This window comes from Dama dama, chromosome 11, assembly GCF_033118175.1.
Source record: "Dama dama isolate Ldn47 chromosome 11, ASM3311817v1, whole genome shotgun sequence".
Lineage (NCBI taxonomy): Eukaryota > Metazoa > Chordata > Mammalia > Artiodactyla > Cervidae > Dama > Dama dama.
In genome coordinates this window covers 2,413,527-2,436,407 of record NC_083691.1, presented here as the reverse complement: position 1 = coordinate 2,436,407, position 22,881 = coordinate 2,413,527, and the positions used below count along the sequence as shown (strand labels likewise).

The window sequence follows — 22,881 nt, the reverse complement described above, 5'->3', positions numbered from 1 at the left end:
GAGCCTGAGGGTCCCTCCCGGCCACATGCTCCTGGGTGGGGTCTCCCACGAGGGCAGTGACTGAGGCAGGGGTGGATGGTCCACCCAGACCCTCCCCATCCTCAAGACGCAGCTCAGGGCCGCTTCCTCTCTGATGGATCCCGCCACATTTCGCTGAGGTCCTCCGCACTGATGACCTGAACAGGGTTCTGCCTCCTGGGGCCCTGGTGTGTCTCGTGACTTCCTGCTGGTGGGGGGCCTCTCCCAAGCCCCTGGCACAGCACGTGGCTTCCCGTCACTGAGCCGTCTCCCCGCTGTGTCACGGCAGGGCGTTCCTGCCGGCTGGACCACGGGCAACTCGAGGGCAGGGCTTTGCTCACTGCCGGATCTCAAGGCTCAGGGCCCAGCAAACAGTCCGTGCTTGAAACATGCTCACTCAGTGGATGAAGGGTTGTAAGTTCTTTGGGAGAAGGGACCAAGCCTCTGGCTTCTGTCTCCCGCCAGCGTGCTGGGGACAGAGGTTAGGACTGGTGGAGAGGGATGCTCGAGCATGATTTGAAAGGGCTTCCCTGGTGGCTGAGACGGTAAAGAATCCACCTGCAATGCGGGAGGCCCAGGTTCAATCCCTGGGTCAGGAAGATCCCCTGGAGAAGGGAACGGGAATGCCCACTGCAGTATTCTTGCTGCTACCCACTCCGGGATGATTATAAAGAGCTGCACTTGGCAGCCACAGTCCTGGGTCCAAACCCTGCTTTACTGATTCCCGGCTGTGTGATCTTGGCTCAGAGGAGCCTTGGACCCCTCATCTGTAACATAGGGAACATGGTCCTGATGACTGTGGACTTCACAGGGCTGTGAGTTACTCGGTCACAAATATTTGCAGCCCACCTGACTGTGCCCAGAACTCGGCCATGGGAGGTGACTGGACAAGCCCCAGCCCTCGGGGAGCCGCCAGGAGAGAGAGACAGACGGAGAGCCAGAGCATGAGTAAGCAAAAAAGAGGGTGTCTGGGGGAAAAAACGCTGCAGGATAAGGGGTCTGGAGTGACCGGAGGGTGGGCCGCTCCTAACCACCGCGCCGGCGCCATCAGAACCCCGGGTCACAGAGGAGGACGCTGCCTGGACGGTCAGGGCCCTGGGCTCCCAGCCAGAGTCCTAAGGTCCGTGTGTGCTGGTCACAAGCGCTGTCCTGCTCCCTGCTGGTGACCGGCCGAGCCCGGTCTGTCTCCGACCCTCAGCATCTGAGCTGGAGGAGGCCACCAGCCCCAGGGACCTGGGAATGCTTCCAAACAGCCGCAGGGCAGGGTGGAGGAGGCAGGCGGACGGAAGGGCAGGGCCCCCAGTGAGGGCCTTGGAGGCCACAGTGACCCTGGCGGGCCTCCAGTGGGGGCGTCGGGGGGCCTGGGTCCCATGAGGGGGCTTGTGTGCAATCGGGCTGCAAGGGCAAGCGGGGGAGGCCAGGAGGGCGTCGGGTGAGGCCGGGGCAGCTCCCGAGATGGTTGTGTTTGGGATTGACCCGGTGAGCATTCCGGGAGTGCTGGAAATGTTTCCAGAGTGTTCTGAACAGTCTTCACAGAAAGCTAGCAGGAGGGAAGTTTGGGGTCAAGGGTCGCCTGGATGTTTAACAAATGACTCAAGAGCATGCCGGATGCCCGGGACAGGGGCCCCCAAATTTGCCTCTGACCTCCCGACCTTGGAACCAGAGATCTGCTGGCCCCCAGCTTCCCGAAGTCAAGGGTCCTGGGACTTCCCTGTTCTGTCCCAGAGGCCGAGGGCTGTTGACCGGCCAGCAGAAGGGCCCGTGTCCCCAGAGAACCTTCCTCAGGCCGGAAAACCAGCCTCCAGGGGTCCTGACAGACGCATCCCCCCAGTGGGGCTTCTCGGGGCAAGGACCCGCAGTCCCATTACGGCCAGGACGCTCCCTGGGATTGCCCCCGGCCTGGCAGTGCTCTTGCCTGGAAAATTCCGTGGATGGAGGAACCTCATAGGCTACAGTCCACGGGGTCACAGAGACTCGGACACGACTGAGCAACTTCGCTTTCGCCCTGGCTTTCTCCCTGCCAGCCCCACTAGGCCCGGGAAGCCCCAGGGCAGTGAGTCCCCAGCCTGAGCCCTGAACCCTGCTCCCCGAACCCCCCTGGGCTGGCCAGGGGGACCCCAGCTACCTCTTCCGGGAAAGCTGCCCGCTCACCTTTGCTCCTTCATGAGCCTAACAGATTGAAGCAGCCGTGGCTGGCGGCTGTCTGGACCCCAGCTGAGCCCAGGAGGGCCGGGTGCCCAGCAGGCCGCAGGCTGGGTGTCGGGACCCCTCCCCTCCCCTGGCCTGGCCCATGCCCCACCGCCTGCTCGGCCTGCGGGGACGACGTTGCCCGCCGGCCTGCAGAGGCCTTTGCTGGCCAGGCCTTGCCCTGCATCTTTCGTGTGGCTTCCCCTCCTCACTCCGCCTGCCACCCATTTCACAGACGAGGACACCGAGGCTCAAGGAACGCAGAGCTTCAGACACAGAGTTTCCTCTCTGGGCAGCTGTCCTCTGACACTCTCTCCACAGCTCGGTAGGCACACACTCCCTGCTTCTTGCCTTTGTTGAGGATTGAAGGGGCCCTTCTGTGCAGGAAGGTGGGGACACTCCTGTGATTCTGCTGGAGCCAGGATGGGGCGCCATGTCTGCGCCTGCAGGCCTGCTCCCCCTCCCGGAACCCTGGCCCCAAAGCCCCCACTATGGCGCGCTCTGGGTGGCCCACCCTGTACCCACCAGCCCTGTACCTCCTGTCAGAGCGCCTTCCCCGCTGCCCTGGGTCTGCCCCGCCAGCGGCAAGAGCCTGCCTCTGGCCCAGACAAGGCGCCAGTGATGTCTCGGGGCCCCTGCAAGCCCCGGCCCGCGCCGCATGCAGCTCCGCGGCTGAGACATCTGGGCCTCGGGGCTGGCTCAGGCCCCTCTTCTGCCCAGAGGCCACCCTCTCTCTGCCAGGACCCCAGGCCGCCCGCCTCACCCCCACCCCCGCCTCCACGCCCTCGCCCTCGCCCCTGCCCAGAGCCCACCGCCTCAGGTTCCCACCGCGGAGCCCCGCCCGCCTCCAGCACAGGAGCTCCCGGCAGCCCAGCCCGCCGGGCTCCAGACGCTCAGCTCTCAGAAGGAGCTGAGGGGACACCTGGAGCCCCTTCACACCACGCCCCGCCTTCGGGGCCCCGGGCTCGGATCTTACTCTGGAATCTTCTCCATCTGCACGCAGCCTTTGAGACTCAGCTCAGACGGCTCGCTCGGCGTGCGTGGGTCTCCCCCCACCCTGGGGTCCCTGAACGCCCGGGCCAGCCCAGGACGACCCTGCCCCAGGCCCGGTCACGGAGCGGGCCCCACTCCCCGCCGAGCTCTGAGTGACCCCGACACAACACTTTGAACGTCTGCGGTGTGGCCTGGCCGGCAGGCCCTACCACAGCAAACGAGTGGCCGAACATGCCAGCACCAAGGACCCCAGTCTGCCCCGGCCTGGCACCTGACCCGGCCGGCCGGCGGGCAGGATGGGGACTGCGCCCTGCGTACCCAGGACGGGCACTCAGAAGCTGAGCTGTCTGGGTCACGCGTCCTGCAGCCCAGCGGTCCTGGGGGCCCGAGGGGAGGCCCCAGGTGGGGCCTTTCCACGCTGAGGGAGTGTGGCCAGAGGGCAGAGGGCGGAGGGCAGAGGGGCGAGGCCGACCCGGGCGGCCCACAGCCCTGAGTGAAAAGCATCGGGAACCAGCGTGGCCCTTGCTCCCCGGCTCAGCCTCCCTGGGCGCTGGGAGGGGCTCACCCCGTCTTACAGCTGAAGCGCCGAATTCAAGCGGGGACTGAGCCCCGGCGGGCCCCCTGGGGGCTTACACCAGGTGGGCAGGAGGAGGCCTGGCTGGGGGCCCGGGGCAGACGTCTGCCCCCCACGAGCTTACGTCTGTCACCTGCAGGGAGGAGGACGTACAGCGCCGCCTGCCCAGGACGCAGCGCGGGCCGGCCACGCCTCTGCGGGCAGCCAGCTCCCACCGCCGCCAGCTCCGGGCCCCCCACTCACCGGGGCCGCAGACCGTGGACTTAATCCCGGTTTTCTCCAGCACGGGGACCCGGTTGATGGCGCCTTCAATGTGCTGGGTGAACACATCCCAGTCCAGGTCGAAGAGGCCGAAGGCAAACTTGTCCAATACCTGGGGACATGGCGGGAACCTGCGCTGTGCCAGCCGCCCCCCCGGAGTGAGGAGCCGGGCAGGGCCTGGCCAGCGTCTCCATCAGGTGCTGACGGTCTAGACGGTCCCCTGTTTGTCTCCCTCTCCCCCACCCCCCAGAGGGCCTGTCTGCTCCCCCTTCCCGCCTGGGCCCAGGCCCACCTGCTCTGCCCGGGACTGTTGCAATGGCCTCCTGCTTGCTGCCCTCCTCCACCCCATTCGCCCAAGTTAGATCAGGCCCTTTCTTGCTCTCGAGCCCCCCAAGACCCACTGTGACTCTGTGTCTCTTAAAACCCTACATGAGCGGGCCCCGCCCACGTCCACCATGGACCCACAGCCACGCTGACCTTCCTTTGGTTCTTCAAGGAGAGCAAGCTTGGTCTGACCACAGGGCCCTCCCCTCCGCGGGTGAGCTGCTCCCCATCCTCCCTCTGCAGGGTCCACTCAGATGTCAGACCCCCGTCCAGCCCTGCCTGACCCTTCCACATCAGTCTTGCTAGGCTTACCCTCAGCCTGTTAACTTCACTCAGGGTTCAGATCACCATCTCAAATTGTGTGATTGCTTTGTTTGTTTATCGTGGGTCTCCCCACCAGAATACAGGCCTCTGGGCATGGGCATTTTTATCTCGGTCATCCTCTTTCTCCCCAAAGTAAAACAGTATCTGGCCGAAAGGAGTCATTTTACTGCTCAATTTGAAGACTAAACACATGAATAAGGGAGCTGGCGTGGCCCATACGTGGCTGAAGTGGCTGAGGGTGCTGAGGGGGGCTCTGGGCCTGCATGAACCCCAGAAGCTGCCCGGAGAGCAGCCCAGGCCTGAGGGAGACACAGCTACAGCCACGGCGGGCAGGGGAGGGTGTGGGATGGCTTGCTGACGGGCAGAGGGCTTACATGCCTTCATCATCTGCTGGAGTCCCCACTGTATAGTCTGCACCCTCTGACTTCTGCTGCTTTGAGGCCTCCCTCCACCTGCCCCGCGTCTGTATCTGCCTGCATGCCAGGTTCTTAAGGGCTGGAGAAATATGGGTTCAACCTCGTGGGACGGGGGACCTGCCACTTCTCAGGTGGGGGCAGAGCTCCAGGATGGGGGTCTCCGGAAAAGGGCGTCTCCGCTCTGAGACGCAGCCCCACGCCCCGCCCTCGAGCCCTGGTGTCTCACCTCCTCCCAGAAGATGGGGTTGGTCTCATAGCCGCCCACAGACAAGGCGTCCCCCTGCAGGCGGAGGTAGACGGAGGCGTCGTGGTCGCGGACGTTGGGCATGTTCTGGAGGGCAGAGCACAGAGGCCTCGGGGTCGGCGGGCGCGCCAGTGGGCCCAGCACCTCCACCAGGGGTCACAGACCCCGCGGGGCCCACGGTGCTTCCTCCTCATTGTAGGACCCTGAGGACACGGTGGACCTGGGGCCTCGGTCACACAGTGGACAGACCGCCCCGCTCACACCCCGTAAAACGGCAGCAAAGATGTGGGGAGGGTGGGGGAGTGCGAAGGTGTAACCACAGAGAGCAGCAAAGAGAGCTCCACCAGCCTGGGGGGTGCAGAGTGGGTGGGGGGGCGTGCCTCACCTGGGGCTGGGGGCCAGGGAAAGTCTGCCAGCCTCTGTCCCTAGTCCCCTCCAGTCTGCAGAGGCCCAGGCTGCCTGCGGTGGCCAAGCACATGTGTGTAAGTCTGTGCATGCATGTGGGCATGTGCACGAGTATGCACGTCTGTATGAGTGTGTAAGTGTGTGCATGTGGGCTTGTGCACGAGTATGCACATGTGTGTGCGTGTGAGAGAGCGTGTGTGTGTATGTGAACAGAAGGTTGGACAAGGGTCTCCTCAAAGCCGTTGGACCCGGATGCCCTCCGTCCAGACGTCGTGCCCGCCAGGCCCTCTGTCTAGACGCCGTACCCTCCAGGCCCAAGCCCCGCCCCACAGGCCCCCGGACATGTCTCTGGTGAAAAAGGTCCCAGAGGCCCCCAGGCTCCAGGGAGGTGAGGAGTGGGCTGCCATCCTCCCTCGACAACAGACTGAAGATTCTTTTGGAGACACTGATGCCGAGGTCCCTCACCAAAGAGAAGGGCGTTTGACAGAAGGACTGGATAAGGCCAAGAACATCTCCCAGGTATTAGCTTAAACACATGAAGGCATGGAAATCAGGAAAGGGAACAAAGTAAGGAAATTAGAAAGTCAATCCTGAAGGTCTGACATCTACCTTCCAGGGGCTCCGGGAAGAGAACACAGAGAGAATGGAGTCATAGGAAAGTCAAGGCAAAAAGCCAACATGACTTCTCAGATTGAAGATTGTGAATCTCAGTCCTAAAGGGCCCACGAGTGCCCACCAAGCCCCGGGACTGGACCAGGCCTGCATGGAGGCCGTGTTGGAATGGACCATCGGGACATAAGTGAGCAGGTGGGTCCTAAATAAAGAAACAGCAGCCCTGGAGGCTGGAAGACCTGGGGCAAAGTCCAGCAAATTCTGAAGATGACTTTAAAGTCAGAGTTCCTCATCTATCGAGTGTAAGAAAGAATAAAGTTTTTTTTTTGAGCATTCATGTACACAGAAACATTTATTTCCCCAAGTACCCTTCTCAGTAAGTGACGCAGAGAGCAGCAGATACAAACATAAGATGGGTGAGGCAGATCCCAGGGTGGCCGCGCTGCAGAGGCTAATGAAGATCAGGACGAAGAGCCCTTCGGGGAGGGGCGTGCAGCTTGCAGACTTTACCTGATCTCTCTGCTCTTTGAATATGCAGAAAATATTACCGTTTGACAGATCTGTTGAGATGTTTGGGGGGAAAACTGTGACAGTTATGAATATAGATGCAAATATCCAGAGGATGAGATGGTTGGATGGCATCACTGATTCAATGGACATGAGATTGAGCATATCTGGGAGACAGTGAAGGACAGGGAAGCCTGGCGTGCTGCAGTCCATGTGGTCACAGAGAGTCGGACACGACTGAGCTACTGAACAACAGTAATCCTTAACAAAATACTAGGAAACTGAATCTAGCAACATAGAAAAAAGATTATATTCCATGGCCAAATGGGATTTATTTCAGGGAAGCAAAGTTAGTTTAACACCTGAAAATCAATTTGTGTAATATACCATTATCCATAAAGGGTGAAAAGCACTAATTTATTTCAATAGATGCAGAAAAAGTATTTGACAGGTGAAAACACTTTCATCATATAACATAAACATATAACATAAAACACTTAATATCTAGGAACAGAAGAGAACTTCCTGATGAAGAATATCAAAGAAACAGAATAGCAAGGAGAGATAAGAAAGCCTTCCTCAGCGATCAATGCAAAGAAATAGAGGAAAACAGTAGAATGGGAAAGACTAGAGGTCTCTTCAAGAAAATTACAGATATCAAGGGAACATTTCATGCAAAGATGAACACAATAAAGGACAGAAATGGTATGGACCCAACAGAAGCAGAAGATATTACGAAGAGGTGGCAAGGATACACAGAAAGACTGTACAAAGAAGATCTTCATGACCCAGATAATCATGATGGTGTGATCACTCACCTAGAGCCAGACATCCTGGAATGTGAAGTCAAGTGGGCCTTAGGAAGCATCACTACGAACAAAGCTAGTGGAGGTGATGGAATTCCAGTTGAGCTATTTCAGATCCTGAAAGATGATGCTGTGAAAGTGCTGCACTCAATATGCCAGCAAATTTGGAAAACTCAGCAGTGGCTACAGGACTGGAAAAGGTCAGTTTTCATTCCAATCCCTAAGAAAGGCAATTCCAAAGAATGCTCAAACTACTGCACAATTGCACTCATCTCACACACTAGCAAAGTAATTTAGCTCAAAATTCTCCAAACCAGGCTCCAACAGTATGTGAACTTTCAGATGTTCAAGCTGGATTTAGAAAAGGCAGAGGATCCAGAGATAAAATTGCCAACATCCACTGGATCATCGAAAAAGCAAGAGAGTTCCAGAAAAAAACATCTGCTTCATTGACTATGCCAAAGCCTTTGACTGTGTGGATCACAACAAACTGTGGAAAATTCTGAAAGAGATGGGAATACCGGTATACCTGACCTGCCTCCTGAGAAAACTGTATGCAGGTCAGGAAGCAACAGTTAGAACTGGACATGGAACGACAGACTGGTTCCAAATCAGGAAAGGAGTACATCAAGGTTGTATATTGTCACCCTGCTTATTTAACTTATATGCAGAGTACATCATGAGAAACGCTGGGCTGGATGAAGCACAAGCTGGAATTAACATTGCTTGGAGAAATATCAATAATCCCAGATATACAGATGATACCACATTTATGGCAGAAAGTGAAGAAGAACTAAAGAGCCTCTTGAGAAAGAGGAGACTGGAAAAGTTGGCTTAAAACTCAACATTCAGAAAACTAAGATTATGGCATCTGGTCCCATTACTTCATGGCAAATAGATGGGGAAATAGTGGAAACAGTGACAGACTTTATTTTTGGGGGCTCCAAAATTACTGCGGATGGTGACTACAGCCATGAAATTAAAAGACACTTGCTCCTTGGAAGAAAAACTATGACCAACCTAGACAGCATATTAAAAAGCAGAGACATTACTTTGCCAACAAAGATCCATTTAGTCAAAGCTATGGTTTTTCTGGTAGTCATGTATGAATGTGAGAGTTGGACTCTAAAGAAAGATGAGTGTTGAAGAATTGATGTTTTTGAACTGTCGTGTTGGAGAGGACTCTTGAGAGTCCCTTGGACTGCAAGGAGATCCAACCAGTCAATCCTAGAGGAAATCAGTCCTGAATATTCATTGGAAGGACTGATGCTGAAGCTGAAACTCCAATACTTTGGCCACCTGATGGGAAGAGTCAACTCATTGGAAAAGACCCTGATGATGGGAAAGATTGAGGGCAGGAGAAGGGGACGGCAGAGGATGAGATGGTTAGGTAGCATCACTGACTCAATGAACACGAATTTGAGCAAACTCTGGGAGACAGTGGAGGACAGAGGAGCCTGCTTCAGTTCAGGGGATCACAAAGAGTCAGACACAACTTAGCGAGTGAACAACAACATAGCTGCCTCGCTTTGCCGTGTAGCGGGAACTAACACTACGTGAAAAGCAACGATGTGTTAGCCACTCAGCCAAGGCTGACTCTGCAACCCCCTGGACTGTAGCCCACTAGGCTCCTCTCTCCATGGGACTCGCCAGTTGAGAACACTGCAGCGGGTTGCCATGTCCTTCTCCAGGGCATCTTCCTGACTCAGGGATCAAACCTGGGTCTCCTGCATTGCAGACAGATTCTTGACTGTTTGAGCTGCCAGGGAAGCCCAAAGCAACGATACTCCAAAAAATATTAATTAAAAAAAGTGAATTTAAGAAAGAAGTATGAAACTTGTACTGTAAAAATTAAAAACAATTTAATAAAAAGACAGTCCAGGGACTTCCCTGGTGGTCCAGTAGTTACGGCTCCACTTCTCCAATGCAGGGGGAACAGGTTTGATCCCACATTACATGCATCCAAAAAAGTTTAAATTTTTTTAATTAAAAAAGACAATCCATTGAAAAATGAGCAAAGTGTCTTAATAGTAGCTTCCCCAAAAAAGACATACCTAAGGCCAATAAGCTCATGAAAAGATGCTTGACATCATTAGAGGAATGCATCTCAAAACTACAAGATACCACTTTACACCCACGATGATGGCTAGAAAGAAAAAGTTAGACAGTAACAAATATTGCTGACAATGTGGAGAAGTCAGAACCCTCACACACTGAGGCTGAGAATGTAAAACAGTGCAGCTTCTTTGGCAAACAGTCTGACAGTCAAAAAGCTAAACATGGAGTTAGCAATGTTCCTCTGTAACTCAGCGATTCCACTTCAAGGTATCTACCCAAGAGAAAGGAAAACATGTGTCCACACAAATCTTGTACATGAGTGTTCACAGCAGCATAATTCACAGCAACCAAAAAGTGAAAACAATGCAAACCCTTTCATTGATGAAAGGATAAATAAATCATGGTTTACAAGCGTGGCATGGGAAACGGGGACTGATCATGAGGGTGGGGCTGTAGGGACAGAGATAACGCTGGACAGATGGATCAATGACAGCTACCTGGTAGATACAGGTGACTAATAATAACAGGCGGGTGATCAATAATAGACGGACGGATGGATCAATGACAGCTACCTGGTAGATACAGGTGACTAATAATAACAGGCGGGTGATCAATAATGGACGGACGGATGGATCAATGACAGCTACCTGGTAGATACAGGTGACTAATAATAACAGGCGGGTGATCAATAATAGACGGACGGATGGATCAATGACAGCTACCTGGTAGATACAGGTGACTAATAATAACAGGCGGGTGATCAATAATAGACGGACGGATGGATCAATGACAGCTACCTGGTAGATACAGGTGACTAATAATAACAGGCGGGTGATCAATAATAGACGGACGGATGGATCAATGACAGCTACCTGGTAGATACAGGTGACTAATAATAACAGGCGGGTGATCAATAATAGACGGACAGATGGATCAATGACAGCTACCTGGTAGATACAGGTGACTAATAATAACAGGCGGGTGATCAATAATAGACGGACGGATGGATCAATGACAGCTACCTGGTAGATACAGGTGACTAATAATAACAGGCGGGTGATCAATAATAGACGGACGGATGGATCAATGACAGCTACCTGGTAGATACAGGTGACTAATAATAACAGGCGGGTGATCAATAATAGACGGACGGATGGATCAATGACAGCTACCTGGTAGATACAGGTGACTAATAATAACAGGCGGGTGATCAATAATAGACGGACGGATGGATCAATGACAGCTACCTGGTAGATACAGGTGACTAATAATAACAGGCGGGTGATCAATAATAGACGGACAGATGGATCAATGACAGCTACCTGGTAGATACAGGTGACTAATAATAACAGGCGGGTGATCAATAATAGACGGACGGATGGATCAATGACAGCTACCTGGTAGATACAGGTGACTAATAATAACAGGCGGGTGATCAATAATAGACGGACGGATGGATCAATGACAGCTACCTGGTAGATACAGGTGACTAATAATAACAGGCGGGTGATCAATAATAGACGGACGGATGGATCAATGACAGCTACCTGGTAGATACAGGTGACTAATAATAACAGGCGGGTGATCAATAATAGACGGACGGATGGATCAATGACAGCTACCTGGTAGATACAGGTGACTAATAATAACAGGCGGGTGATCAATAATAGATGGACGGATGGATCAATGACAGCTACCTGGTAGATACAGGTGACTAATAATAACAGGCGGGTGATCAATAATAGACGGACGGATGGATCAATGACAGCTACCTGGTAGATACAGGTGACTAATAATAACAGGCGGGTGATCAATAATAGACGGACGGATGGATCAATGACAGCTACCTGGTAGATACAGGTGACTAATAATAACAGGCGGGTGATCAATAATAGACGGACGGATGGATCAATGACAGCTACCTGGTAGATACAGGTGACTAATAATAACAGGCGGGTGATCAATAATAGACGGACGGATGGATCAATGACAGCTACCTGGTAGATACAGGTGACTAATAATAACAGGCGGGTGATCAATAATAGACGGACGGATGGATCAATGACAGCTACCTGGTAGATACAGGTGACTAATAATAACAGGCGGGTGATCAATAATGGATGGACGGATGGATCAATGACAGCTACCTGGTAGATACAGGTGACTAATAATAACAGGCGGGTGATCAATAATGGACGGACGGATGGATCAATGACAGCTACCTGGTAGATACAGGTGACTAATAATAACAGGCGGGTGATCAATAATGGACGGACGGATGGATCAATGACAGCTACCTGGTAGATACAGGTGACTAATAATAACAGGCGGGTGATCAATAATAGATGGACGGATGGATCAATGACAGCTACCTGGTAGATACAGGTGACTAATAATAACAGGCGGGTGATCAATAATAGACGGACGGATGGATCAATGACAGCTACCTGGTAGATACAGGTGACTAATAATAACAGGCGGGTGATCAATAATAGAAGGACAGATGGATCAATGACAGCTACCTGGTAGATACAGGTGACTAATAATAACAGGCGGGTGATCAATAATGGACGGACGGATGGATCAATGACAGCTACCTGGTAGATACAGGTGACTAATAATAACAGGCGGGTGATCAATAATGGACGGACGGATGGATCAATGACAGCTACCTGGTAGATACAGGTGACTAATAATAACAGGCGGGTGATCAATAATGGACGGACGGATGGATCAATGACAGCTACCTGGTAGATACAGGTGACTAATAATAACAGGCGGGTGATCAATAATAGATGGACGGATGGATCAATGACAGCTACCTGGTAGATACAGGTGACTAATAATAACAGGCGGGTGATCAATAATAGATGGACGGATGGATCAATGACAGCTACCTGGTGGATACAGGTGACTAATAATAACAGGCGGGTGATCAATAATAGACGGACGGATGGATCAATGACAGCTACCTGGTAGATACAGGTGACTAATAATAACAGGCGGGTGATCAATAATGGATGGACAGATGGATCAATGACAGCTACCTGGTAGATACAGGTGACTAATAATAACAGGCGGGTGATCAATAATAGACGGACGGATGGATCAATGACAGCTACCTGGTAGATACAGGTGACTAATAATAACAGGCGGGTGATCAATAATAGATGGACGGATGGATAATAGATAGATGATAGGTAGATGCATGCATACGTAGTTACTCAGTCATGTCTAACTCTTTGCAACCCCATGGACTGTAGCCCACCAGGCTTCTCTGTCCGTGGGATTTCCCAGGCAAGAATACTGGAGTGGGGTGCCATTTCCTGCTCCAGGGGATCTTCCCGACCCAGGGATCGAACCTGCATCCCCTGCATCTCCTGCATCGGCAGGCAGATTCTTTACCCTTGAGCCACATAGAAGGGAAGAATTAATGACAGCTACACTGGGAGCTGAACAGCTGGGAAAACGCACTTATTAATAGTAACTCCAGGAAACACAAAATGTTGGACGCTGCTTGCTCACGAGCTAACAGTGTTTTCATTGCCATCAGATTGCAAATACTGACTCCTGATTTAACCAATAAGTGAATGAACAGAAAGTAAAATTGTTTCAGAAAGCAAGCGGGAGTGAGGGAAGACTCACTTCCCCGACGGGTCCCGGGCACTGAGCTGGCTCTCAGCGCCCCCGACCCTGGAGATGGAGTCCTCAGACATGACCCCTCCACCCCATCTTTGAGGACACGGAGCGACCAGAAGGGACCAGCCGGCAGGGGCCCTGCCTCCTACTCTGGCCTGCGCGCCGCGTGGCCCCTCTGAGCACTGCAGCAAGGACGTCTGCACCGAGGAGCCGCGGCCAGGAGCCGCATGGGGCGTTCTCAGTAACCAAGCGCTTCAGGTCCAGTGATCTCATTATCTCTGTTGTCTCTACTACCCAAAAAACAAAACCCACGAAATGCTGGAGCTCCGCAGAGCAGGACACTGGGGATACCTGGTGGTCAGGACAGCGCCTGCGTTTGTCCGGCAGGATCAGCGTCCCCCCTTCCCTGCCTTGCAAGGCCCCTGCGGCCACAGAGAGCCCAGCACGGGCTCAGCCCCGCCCTAGGAGTCTACGGGGTACCTTCGTTGCCCCCTCCATCTGGAAGCCCACCCTACAGGTGCGACCCCAGTGCCACTGGTATGACTGCCTCCTATCCCAGCCCGTCCCCTTCCATCCGCTGCTCCTGGCCTCACCTCATTCAAATCCCACTTGCTGCTTCCTCCAGGAAGCCCACCTGGTGGCTCCAGGCTTCCCAGTTCTCTGAGGCGCCTGCTGGCTGGACCACCCCGCGACTATCCCCTGTCCTCTGTCACGGTCACGCAGTCCTCACCTCGATGAGCCAGGCACTGTGCTCAGCCCTTCAGCCCACTGCTTGGCTCCTCCCTCAGCACAGCCCTAAACAGTTTTAAACCCATTTTGCAGAAGAGGAAACTGAGGCTCTGGCAGCACCTCAGCTCGCCTGGCTGGCTAGTGGAGGGGTCGGAATGCAGACCCCGAACTTGGGCCTTTTCCCACGGCTCTGCCGCAACAGAGCTATAGGTAGAAGGCAGTGGGGATGCCAGACCATCACACAGCGTCCAGGCCACCATGTTTGATGGACGCAGAGACCAGATCCAGAGAGGTCCCTGGATGAGGTCACAGAGGAGCCGAGGACAGCGTTCAGCTAGGACCCAGGATGGCACGGCTTCTTGGAACTGGGGTCCCTGGGGCAGCACAGCCCCCTGGTCCCCCAGGAAGGAGGAAGAAGGGCATGTGGTCCAGGGGGCTGATCCCTGAACCCTCACCAGCAGCCTGGGTCGTCCAAGCCCCCAACACCATGAGGCCCAGACCTGGGCAGTCAGCCCCTCGTAGTGCAGGCCTGTCCGCTGTCAGGGAGCCTCCTGAAACAGGCCCGAGTGTCAGGGACCTCCCAGCATGAGCCCCACAGCCCGATTACAGGAGCTGCCTTGGCCTAAACGAGCTTGTTCTCTGACTCACCAAGGGGTCAGACCACGTGGGAGGTCAGGGTCAGGGGCCCGTTCCTCTCCCAGATTCAGGCTGTCCAGGTGTGACCTCAGGAGAGGCTGGCCTCCCAGACTCCCCACGTGGAGGGCAACATGGGGAACTTGGCCCCCAGCCCCAAACCTCCTCTTTGCTCCTACAAAGAGTCTAAGAGTTTCTGGGGCTGGTGGCCCTTCCCTGGGGCGGAGCCTGGGGTTCCCAGAGGTACACAGGTCTCTGGGAGAGGGTAGTGTTTCCGAGTAACATGAATAACCCCAGCGTGCTGCTGATCTTAAAAATTCAGGGAGGGTCCACGCTGCCCTGCTTCTCCCGGAAGCTGCCTCAAAGCCAGGCATCACGTGCATCGGGGCGCGGAGAGGCTGAGGCCCCATCCCAGGCTCCATGGATGCCCTGTGACCCTCCTCCTCCCCACCAGGATACAGCCCTCCTCTGCCCCAGACCCGTCCCCAGTTCTAGCCCGGCCCCCGGTCCACAGCTTACCTGGTGCCTCAGTTGGTAAAGAATCCGCCTGCAAGGCGGGAGACCTGGGTTCGATCCCTGGGTTGGGGAAGATCCCCTGGAGAAGGGAAAGGCTACCCACTCTAGTATCCTGGCCTGGAGAATTCCATAAACTGTATAGTCCGTGGGGTCGCAAAGCATGGGTCACAACTGAGCGACTTTCACTTTAAGGTTAATTTTACAGTCCACAGCGGTCAGAAGGTGACCCCTGGTGGCCACCGGAGATATTTCCCTCGGAACCAGGGCCGGGGGCTCGTCCCACGGACACCTCCTCTTTCCCCAGCGCCTCACATGTGTATGCACACCACAGCCCTCAGGAGGGATGTGCTGGATCGTATCAAGCCCATCCATGAGTAAGGGAACTTGGTGTCGGAAGAGGGGGGCGGGAGAGGGCAGAGGCTTCAGTCCCGCCCCAGCTCCCTGCCCCCTTCACCACGGGGCCCACCCAGCGGCCAGCCCGGTGACCCGAGGGAAGCCAGGCTCATCCAGGGCAGGGGCGAGGCTCCCGGGACCCTCCCTGCTGGGACCTGGCCCTAATCAGGGTCAGCCCCGTCTCTCACCCACACCCGCGTGCCCAGGCCTGCCTCCAACCGTCTGCTCCTCCCCAGCCGCTGTGCCCTGCACCTTTCCCTCCTCCTCTCATCTCTCCTCTGCCCCCCGTTAGACGTCTCAGGAGACCCTTCGGACGTGGTCTCTGCCAGGGCACCGCCCTGGTCCACAGGCTGTGGGTCCCTGGAGCCCCAGTGCTTGTCAGCCCGTTTTAAAATAAATAAGTATATTTACTTGTTCATACCCTCCCGCTGCCAGCTCACCTGGGCGAGAACTAGGTTCTTATCTCTGTTACGGCCCCAGTTTCTAGAACAGGGCCTGGAGCACAGAGCTTATCCAGTCAATGTTTGACAGAGAGGGTGGCGGGGAGGGTGGGTTGGTTACACGTGTTAATAAATGGATGGAAGATGGAGGAATGGGTAGGGGGAGTGGCGGACGGATGGATACAGGGGAGAAAGGATGGACAGGTGAATGGACGGATGAACAGGTCCATCAGCAGATGGGTGGATGGGTGGATGGATGAAGGGCTAAAGGGAGGGAGGGATGGAAGGAGGGGTGAACAGAGGCAGGGAGGCAAGATGGACAGAGAGGAAGAAGTGAGTGGAGGAATGACAGGTGGACGGAGGGAGAGATGGACGGGGGGACAGAGCGGGGATGAGATGGAGGCGGGAGGAGAAGGGAGAGATGCGTGGAGGGAAAGAAGCGTGGTCAGCGACAGGAAGCTCCCAGCTCCCAGGGCAGGAGAGGGGGAGATGGAAAGGGAGGCGGGAGCAGACAGGGGGCCCACGGCTCTCCCTGCCCCCCGCCCGCCTCCCCTGGCAGAGGGTCTCCAGGGCTCCCTGGGAGGTTCCCAGGGCCATGGCTCAGTGTCCTCCGAGACTGGCACCCAGAGCATATTTGGGGACCTGCGAACATTCAGGGGCTCCCGGGAACGCCTGGGGCGCGGGACACGGCAAACGTCAGGCTGGCCACGCCAAGCCCAACAGGCTGGGCGTCAGTGAGGAGCCGTGCCATGAAGGCGGGGGGCGGGGACCCTCGGGTAACAGGTGCAACTTCCTCTCGTCCTCACGCCTCCCAGAGCGTCCAGTCACGAGGAGGCCCGTTTTACAGATGGGCCACTGACGCCCAGCCACCTGCGTGTGTGGGGTCAGAGCCAGGCCCGTGGGCCGCCACAGCCTGATGTGGGGCCGGGGGCCAGCCACTCACCTGGATGCCCTCAATGCGCTCGGTGACGACGTAGGCGTGGTGCATGGCCACCAGCGGGACCTTGACGCCGGCCATCCGGCCCACAGCGCCTGCCCACACTCCTGCAAGCAGAGCGTAGGCAGCTCAGCCCTGCCGGCATCTGGCAGGGGCTGCCAGCCAGGTGGGCACAGGGCGCCCCCGGGTCACACCCCCCCCCCCCAAGCAAGGCCAGGTTTAGGCAGCAGTCAGGGTGGCCCTCAGGAGGCAGAGGGAACGCCTTCCCACCTGCACAATTGACCACACAGGGGGTCCGGATGCAGCCGAACTCTGTCTCCACGGCTGCGACCCGCCGCACCCCGAAATCGTCTGTCCGAACGTGGATCCCGGTCACCGGGCACTTCTCGATGACCTGGGAGTGAGAGGAGCTGCTTTCCAAGCCACGTCAGCTCTCGGAGGGCTGACCGCCCACCCTCTCACTGCCCCCGGCCCAGCCGGGGCCCGGGACCCTTGCTTCTGCTCAGGCAGGCTTCATATGGCCCCCTCGGGGACACGGGGGTGACCACAGGGCGGCAACTAACTCCGGGCTCCTGGACTTGGAGAACTTGTCCCCCTAAACAGGGACTTTAAAGAGAAAAAGGAGAGCTCAAGTGACTGACAGATGCTTGTGGTTAAAACGTCACATGAAGTTCAGTTCAGCTCCACTTCGTTCACTTCTTCAGAGAAAAATACTTGCAGTAAAACTAGAGTGTCAACACTGGGGACCTCAGGGTGATTCTCTTTTCTTCTTTCTTCAACTGTTTCCGTGTCTTCTTCCTTGCTTATCTGTCTTTTCTAATTTTTCCTACAACTACGTGTGGACTTGAGACGAAGATAAAAAATAACAAGAAGAGATTTGGGGCAGGTTCGCTCTTCCGGCAGGGTGGGGCCTCCAGGGAAAGTGGACATCATGGACAGACCAGAGGCAGCCAGCAGGCCTGGGCAGGAGCGGGTCAGGGGCTCGGGTCCCGGCTATCCCGTGGTCTCAGCGCAGAGGGAACTCGTGTTCCTAGGCAGGAGGGGCAGGCTCGGAGCGGGGGATCCAGGGCCGGGAGACGGTCATACCTGCGCCCCCCGGGCGGTGGCGGCCCGGACGAGGCTGGTGCAGGTGCCGGCGGGGTCCATGGTACCGTCGTGCGGCACGTACAGGGTCCCGTAGAGGTCCTCCACGTTCATCAGCGGATACAAAGCCTTGGTTTCTCCCGGGCTCAGCACGTGGGACTCGATGCCATAGACCTTGCCCAACTAGGGGGACCCAGAGGAAAGTGAGCCTGGGGTGGGGGCGTAGGGGGCAAATCCTTCCAGCCACTCGCCTCCCCGTCTGGGCCTCCAGGGGCCCAGTTTTGACCTTGGCACCCTCAGGAACCCTGAGCCGTGAGGGGGGAAGCTCCTGTCCCCTGGGCCAGCTCCGAGGAAGGGTAAGGAACCCGTGCAGTGCTTGGAAGCAGTCTCTGGGGCCCGGGCACATAAGGACCTACTGTGTAAATAAATAAAAGTAATCCCCATGGGTCTGATATTTGGGGCCTGAACCAGATGTGCTGGTCAGATCAGCTCCCTAGAGACCAGAGGGTCCTCTGTCCCTGGACCCAACTGCTTGGCAGGCCACACCCCTGATGCATTTCATTGGCCGACAGGCAGCCAATCAAGTGTCCGCAGCTATCCGCCCATCAGGACAGGCTCTGCCCAGCCAGAGATGTGCTCCGTGGCTAAGTCGAGTCAGGCTCCATGGATTTGCCCACCAGGCTCAGACTTTGTCCATGGGATTTCCTAGGCAAGAATACTGGAGTGGGTTGCCATTTCCTTCCCCAGCTCAACTAGACATAAACTGAGCCAATTAGATTCCCTCTCGGAGCATCCTGAGTGAGAAGTGGCAGAGACTTGGCTCCGAACTTGAGCTGAAAGTTTTGACGGGTCACCTTTGGGGGCTCCGTCCCAGCTGATGAGTGAGTAAGTGTGCGGAAGAGGTGGTGGGAGAAGGCAGAACAAGACCACCTCCTGACCCCAGAGACCCCCCCGCCCTCCTGTGACGAAGCAAGCTGCTCCTAACTGCCGCCTGGGCACTCAGAGGAACTCGGCATCCCTGTGACAATGCGCCCTTGCTACCCATGCAGCCAATTCTGCTCTCCAGTATTCAGTTGGTGCCCAATAACCGATGCATCGCTGGAGAAACCTCTCTCTTCCATGACCTGGATAGTAGGGGCCAGCCCTGGCTGCTCTGGGTGCAGAACCAACTCTCCACCCCAACAGCAGGCCTTCCACGGTGTAAGGCTTTCTCTGCTGTCTCCCCAACAACTGTGTTCCCTAAGCCTCTCCGGCAGAGCTGGGGGAAGAGTGGTCCCTGCCTCCTGGGCAGTGCGGCTTCATCCTTCAGCCTCACGCCCAGTAGCACCGTGCATGGTGGCGACCCCCATCCACGGGGCCTCTTTTGCCTCCGAGGCTCAGCAGAACCGTGCTTCTCTGCTCGATCCCATTTCAAAGGTGAGAATTCCGAGGCTCGGAGGCAAAGCCGCCCGTCACAGGGGGCCCAGCCGGCCGAGGCAGCACGATGCCCGAACCTGCATCCGCTGTCTCCTCCCTTGCACTACGCTGCCCACCCCCGGCCGCGGGGGTGCACCCACCGACATGAGCCTCTTGTACTCATCCAGACGCTGCCGGCTGGACGCGGTGAACAGGCCCCCGTTCTGGATCCAGCCCGTGTGCAGCCCCGTCTCCTCCTCCAGGTCGCGGCTCACCACTCGCCGCGTGTGGGCCAGGAGCTCCACCTCCACGTCACTGGGCCGCAACTGCCATAGCAGGCCTGGTGGGCGGGGGGCGCCGTCAGCCCCTCGCTGAGGGGCTGCACCCCCTTCCCCCAGCAGGCAGGGCTCCCGAATATCAGGCTGCGGGCCTGAAGTGTCCCTGCAGGCCATCGAGAGAGCCCCGAGAGGCCGATGAGCAGGAAACGACAGGGGCAACGCTGAGTTCCAGGACACGGCCCTTGGGCAGCTCAGAGACGGACAACACCAAAGGCCCCCTTTATCAGGCACCTGGGTGGGCGGAGCCGGTCACGGGGTGACGGCGGCCCTAGGAGGCAGGCGGGACTATTGCACGGTGGCATTAAGGGGGCACCAAATGGTTCCGTGCCCAGGATCTCAGGGCAGGTCGTGACAGGATCCCGGGACCGACTGAAGTTCCCCAGCAGAGCAGCCCCCTTCTGAGCGGAGCCTGGGGAGCAGCTGGCCCGGGGAGAAGTGACCGTGGGGGGACAGGCCGTGCAGGCCCAGACGGGATGGTGAGACGGCGCGGGCAGTGACGGGTGCGGTGTGAACCTCTCCCCGGCTCCACGGTCAGCGCCGTCATGCTTGTATCGGCCACAGCGGGGAGACTGCCCCAGACGCTGCCCATCTTAACACAGGGTTAAGGCAGAAGGTTGGCTGCCCTGGGGACATGCACGTGGTAGGAGTGCCCACCGGTCAGGTGTGGGAATCGTGGTGCCCACGGAGGACGCCTCTCTGCCTCACCACCCCCGTCCGTCCTCTGCACCCGTGGAGGCCCCTCATCCTGGGGGCTCCATCCGGAGAAAGGGCTTCTCCTCTGAGCAGACAGCTTCCTAGGCCCCTAGTTCCGGCCTCAGCTCTGCCCTCTCCCCGCCGGGTCCATGGTCAACGTCCACTCCCTCCTTCCCACCACAGCTCTGCCGGGACTCAGGGACATGCAGGGCCACCTTCAGACCAAGCCCGCCCCTGCCCCCCACGGCCTTGCCTCCGGCCCAGCTGCCTCCAGCAGGCCTCCCGCTGGCCAGTCGGGGGTGGGCCCCTCCCTCCTGCCCCCGCCTGCGCCCGGACACCTACCCGCCGTGTGCCAGGTGGTCCCGGAGGTCAGCCGCTCCCGCTCCAGCAGCACGGCTCCACTCACACCCAGCTTGGCCAAGTGGTAGAGGGTCTGGCAGCCCAAGCTGCCCCCGCCGATGACCACCACGCTGGCTGTGCTGGGCAGGGGCCGGCTTGGGCCCCGGGCCGCAGCCGAGGTGTCCTGTGCCTCTTTCAGGGTCCACTGGTACGGCACACTCTTCTCAGAGTTGGGGCCAGCCCCGCTCGCCAGGGGTCTCAGCCCCCGGCCTGGAGCAGGGCTCCGGCGAGGACGGGTGGCCGCCACGCCACGCAGGGCTCGGCTCAGCGTGGCCATGGGAACTCAGCTTCAGCACTGTGGGGAGCTGTGGAGAGAGCCAGGGCTGCCTGAGTGTGGGAGCAGTGGGTCCTGGAGCCCCCACGCTGCGACCTCCCCGCCTCCCTCCTGCCGCCCACCCATGGCATATGTGCGCCCTGCATTTGTCTGGCCCAGGTCTACGAGGGTCTCTACTCTTCAGGCTCCGGCTGGGCCCAGGGGCAACCATGGTGTGGGGGAAGTGGACGGTGTTCATGCTGAGACAGGACCACAGTGGGGGCGGCAGGGGTCACAAGGCCGGGACCCGCAACTCTCCAGCCTACACTCAGCATGCCCTCCGGGGGAACTCCCGTCTCAACCCCACACAGAAGTTATTTCTGCCACATTGGCCCCCACAGCCCTTCAGGACCCAAGGCAGAAAGTGAGGAAGGCAGTGGGGTCGGCCTCCGTCTCCCTTGGGCCATCTTGAATCCAGAGGGTGGGCAGCCTCGCAGTAGCCTGCAAGGCTCACCTTGCCTCCCTCCTCCTTCGGGAAGCCCTCCCAGCCCTCCCCAGCCAGAAGACCCTCACAGTTATAAGAAGACAGTGACGCGGAGCCCACCTTCTAAGGAGATGAGGTGCAGGTGAGGTCTCCTTGGGGGAGGGTCCCGGAGGGGAGGACAGGACGGCTCTGAGGGGCCCCGGGCCCACTTGTGGGTCAGCAGGAGAGGTCAGAGGGATGTGGCTGAGACTGCGGTCCTGGGGGGACTCCTGCACCTGCATTAATAACCGTGACGGTGTCAATCAGCCGATCAATGAACGAAGTCCACTTGCATTTTCAAGCCTCTGCTGTACATGGCGAGCTGGGAACACGCGTTCTCTCTGCTCTAAAGTCAAGACGACTGTTGTCCCCGTTTCACTGGGTTGGGTGGGGGACTGAGGCCCAAGGAAGCTGGCAAAGCTGACCAAGGTCACAGGGCCACCGTGTGACCGAGCCTGCTGGCTGTCCTGCCCCCTCCTGACCTCTCGCGGCTGGTTTGGGGGTGGAGAGGCCGGGGGGGCCCACTGCCTCCTCCTTTCCCACCCCTCCCCCCACCCAGGGCTCCCAGGTGGTCAGGGCTGTCCCGCCCCCACCAGTGACCCCCCTCCCGCCTGGGGCCTGGGGGCAGGAGGAGGAGCGGGGAGGGGTGATGGCAGGGCTCCGGGTGTGGAGAAGTTGGAGGGCAGGGCAGGGCCCCCCAGTCCCTCTGTCAGCTCTGCCTACCTGCTCCCAGGCACACGTCTGCACGTCCCTGTGGCCTTTGGATGACCCTACTCTGCCGGGAGCCTCCAGCAGTGGTTCCTGCTGGTGGAGACTTGGCATCACGTGGCTGCCCAGGACACCTTCCCAGGGCCGGGCACCCGCCCCCCCCCCCCCCCCACCAACCAGGCCATGCGGCATAGCCCAGCACACACCTGCCCGGCCCCGGCCTGGCCTCCTCCCTCCCTCCTGCTGCCCCATTTCCAAGGCTTCTGGCCTGGGAAGCTGCCAAGTGCCCCTTCCCCGCCTGCAGCCAGCCCTGCTCTCCCACCCGGGCGGGCCGGCCCCCACCCCCAGGGACAGCCTGGTGCCCTCTGGCCAGGGCAGCCGCTTCACCATCGACCCCCTCTCCTGCCCCCCCCCAGCTCTGTCCCAGCCGAGTCAGCAGCCTGGCCATCGCTGCCAGGGTTGGGGGTCAGACA

General features: G+C 57.6%; 1 protein-coding gene across 5 annotated transcripts in view; it reads right to left on the bottom strand.

The window, feature by feature from the left end:
- Positions 1 to 22,881, bottom strand: part of SARDH (sarcosine dehydrogenase) — a 68,545-nt gene that overhangs the window by 41,855 nt on the left and 3,809 nt on the right. For 4 of the 5 annotated variants that reach the window (XM_061154209.1, XM_061154206.1, XM_061154207.1 and 1 more), the window contains exons 2-10: positions 22,424 to 22,504; positions 21,782 to 21,936; positions 20,868 to 21,229; positions 19,656 to 19,834; positions 18,103 to 18,282; positions 17,287 to 17,410; positions 17,023 to 17,123; positions 5,324 to 5,428; positions 4,016 to 4,145 (exon numbers count right to left, since the gene is read on the bottom strand). In XM_061154209.1, coding sequence (XP_061010192.1) covers positions 4,016 to 4,145; positions 5,324 to 5,428; positions 17,023 to 17,123; positions 17,287 to 17,410; positions 18,103 to 18,282; positions 19,656 to 19,834; positions 20,868 to 21,201 — 1,153 coding nt within the window. In that variant the 5' untranslated portion in view covers positions 21,202 to 21,229; positions 21,782 to 21,936; positions 22,424 to 22,504. The remainder of the gene's footprint in view (positions 1 to 4,015; positions 4,146 to 5,323; positions 5,429 to 17,022; positions 17,124 to 17,286; positions 17,411 to 18,102; positions 18,283 to 19,655; positions 19,835 to 20,867; positions 21,230 to 21,781; positions 21,937 to 22,423; positions 22,505 to 22,881) is intronic. The other variant, XM_061154205.1, reaches the window with a different exon arrangement.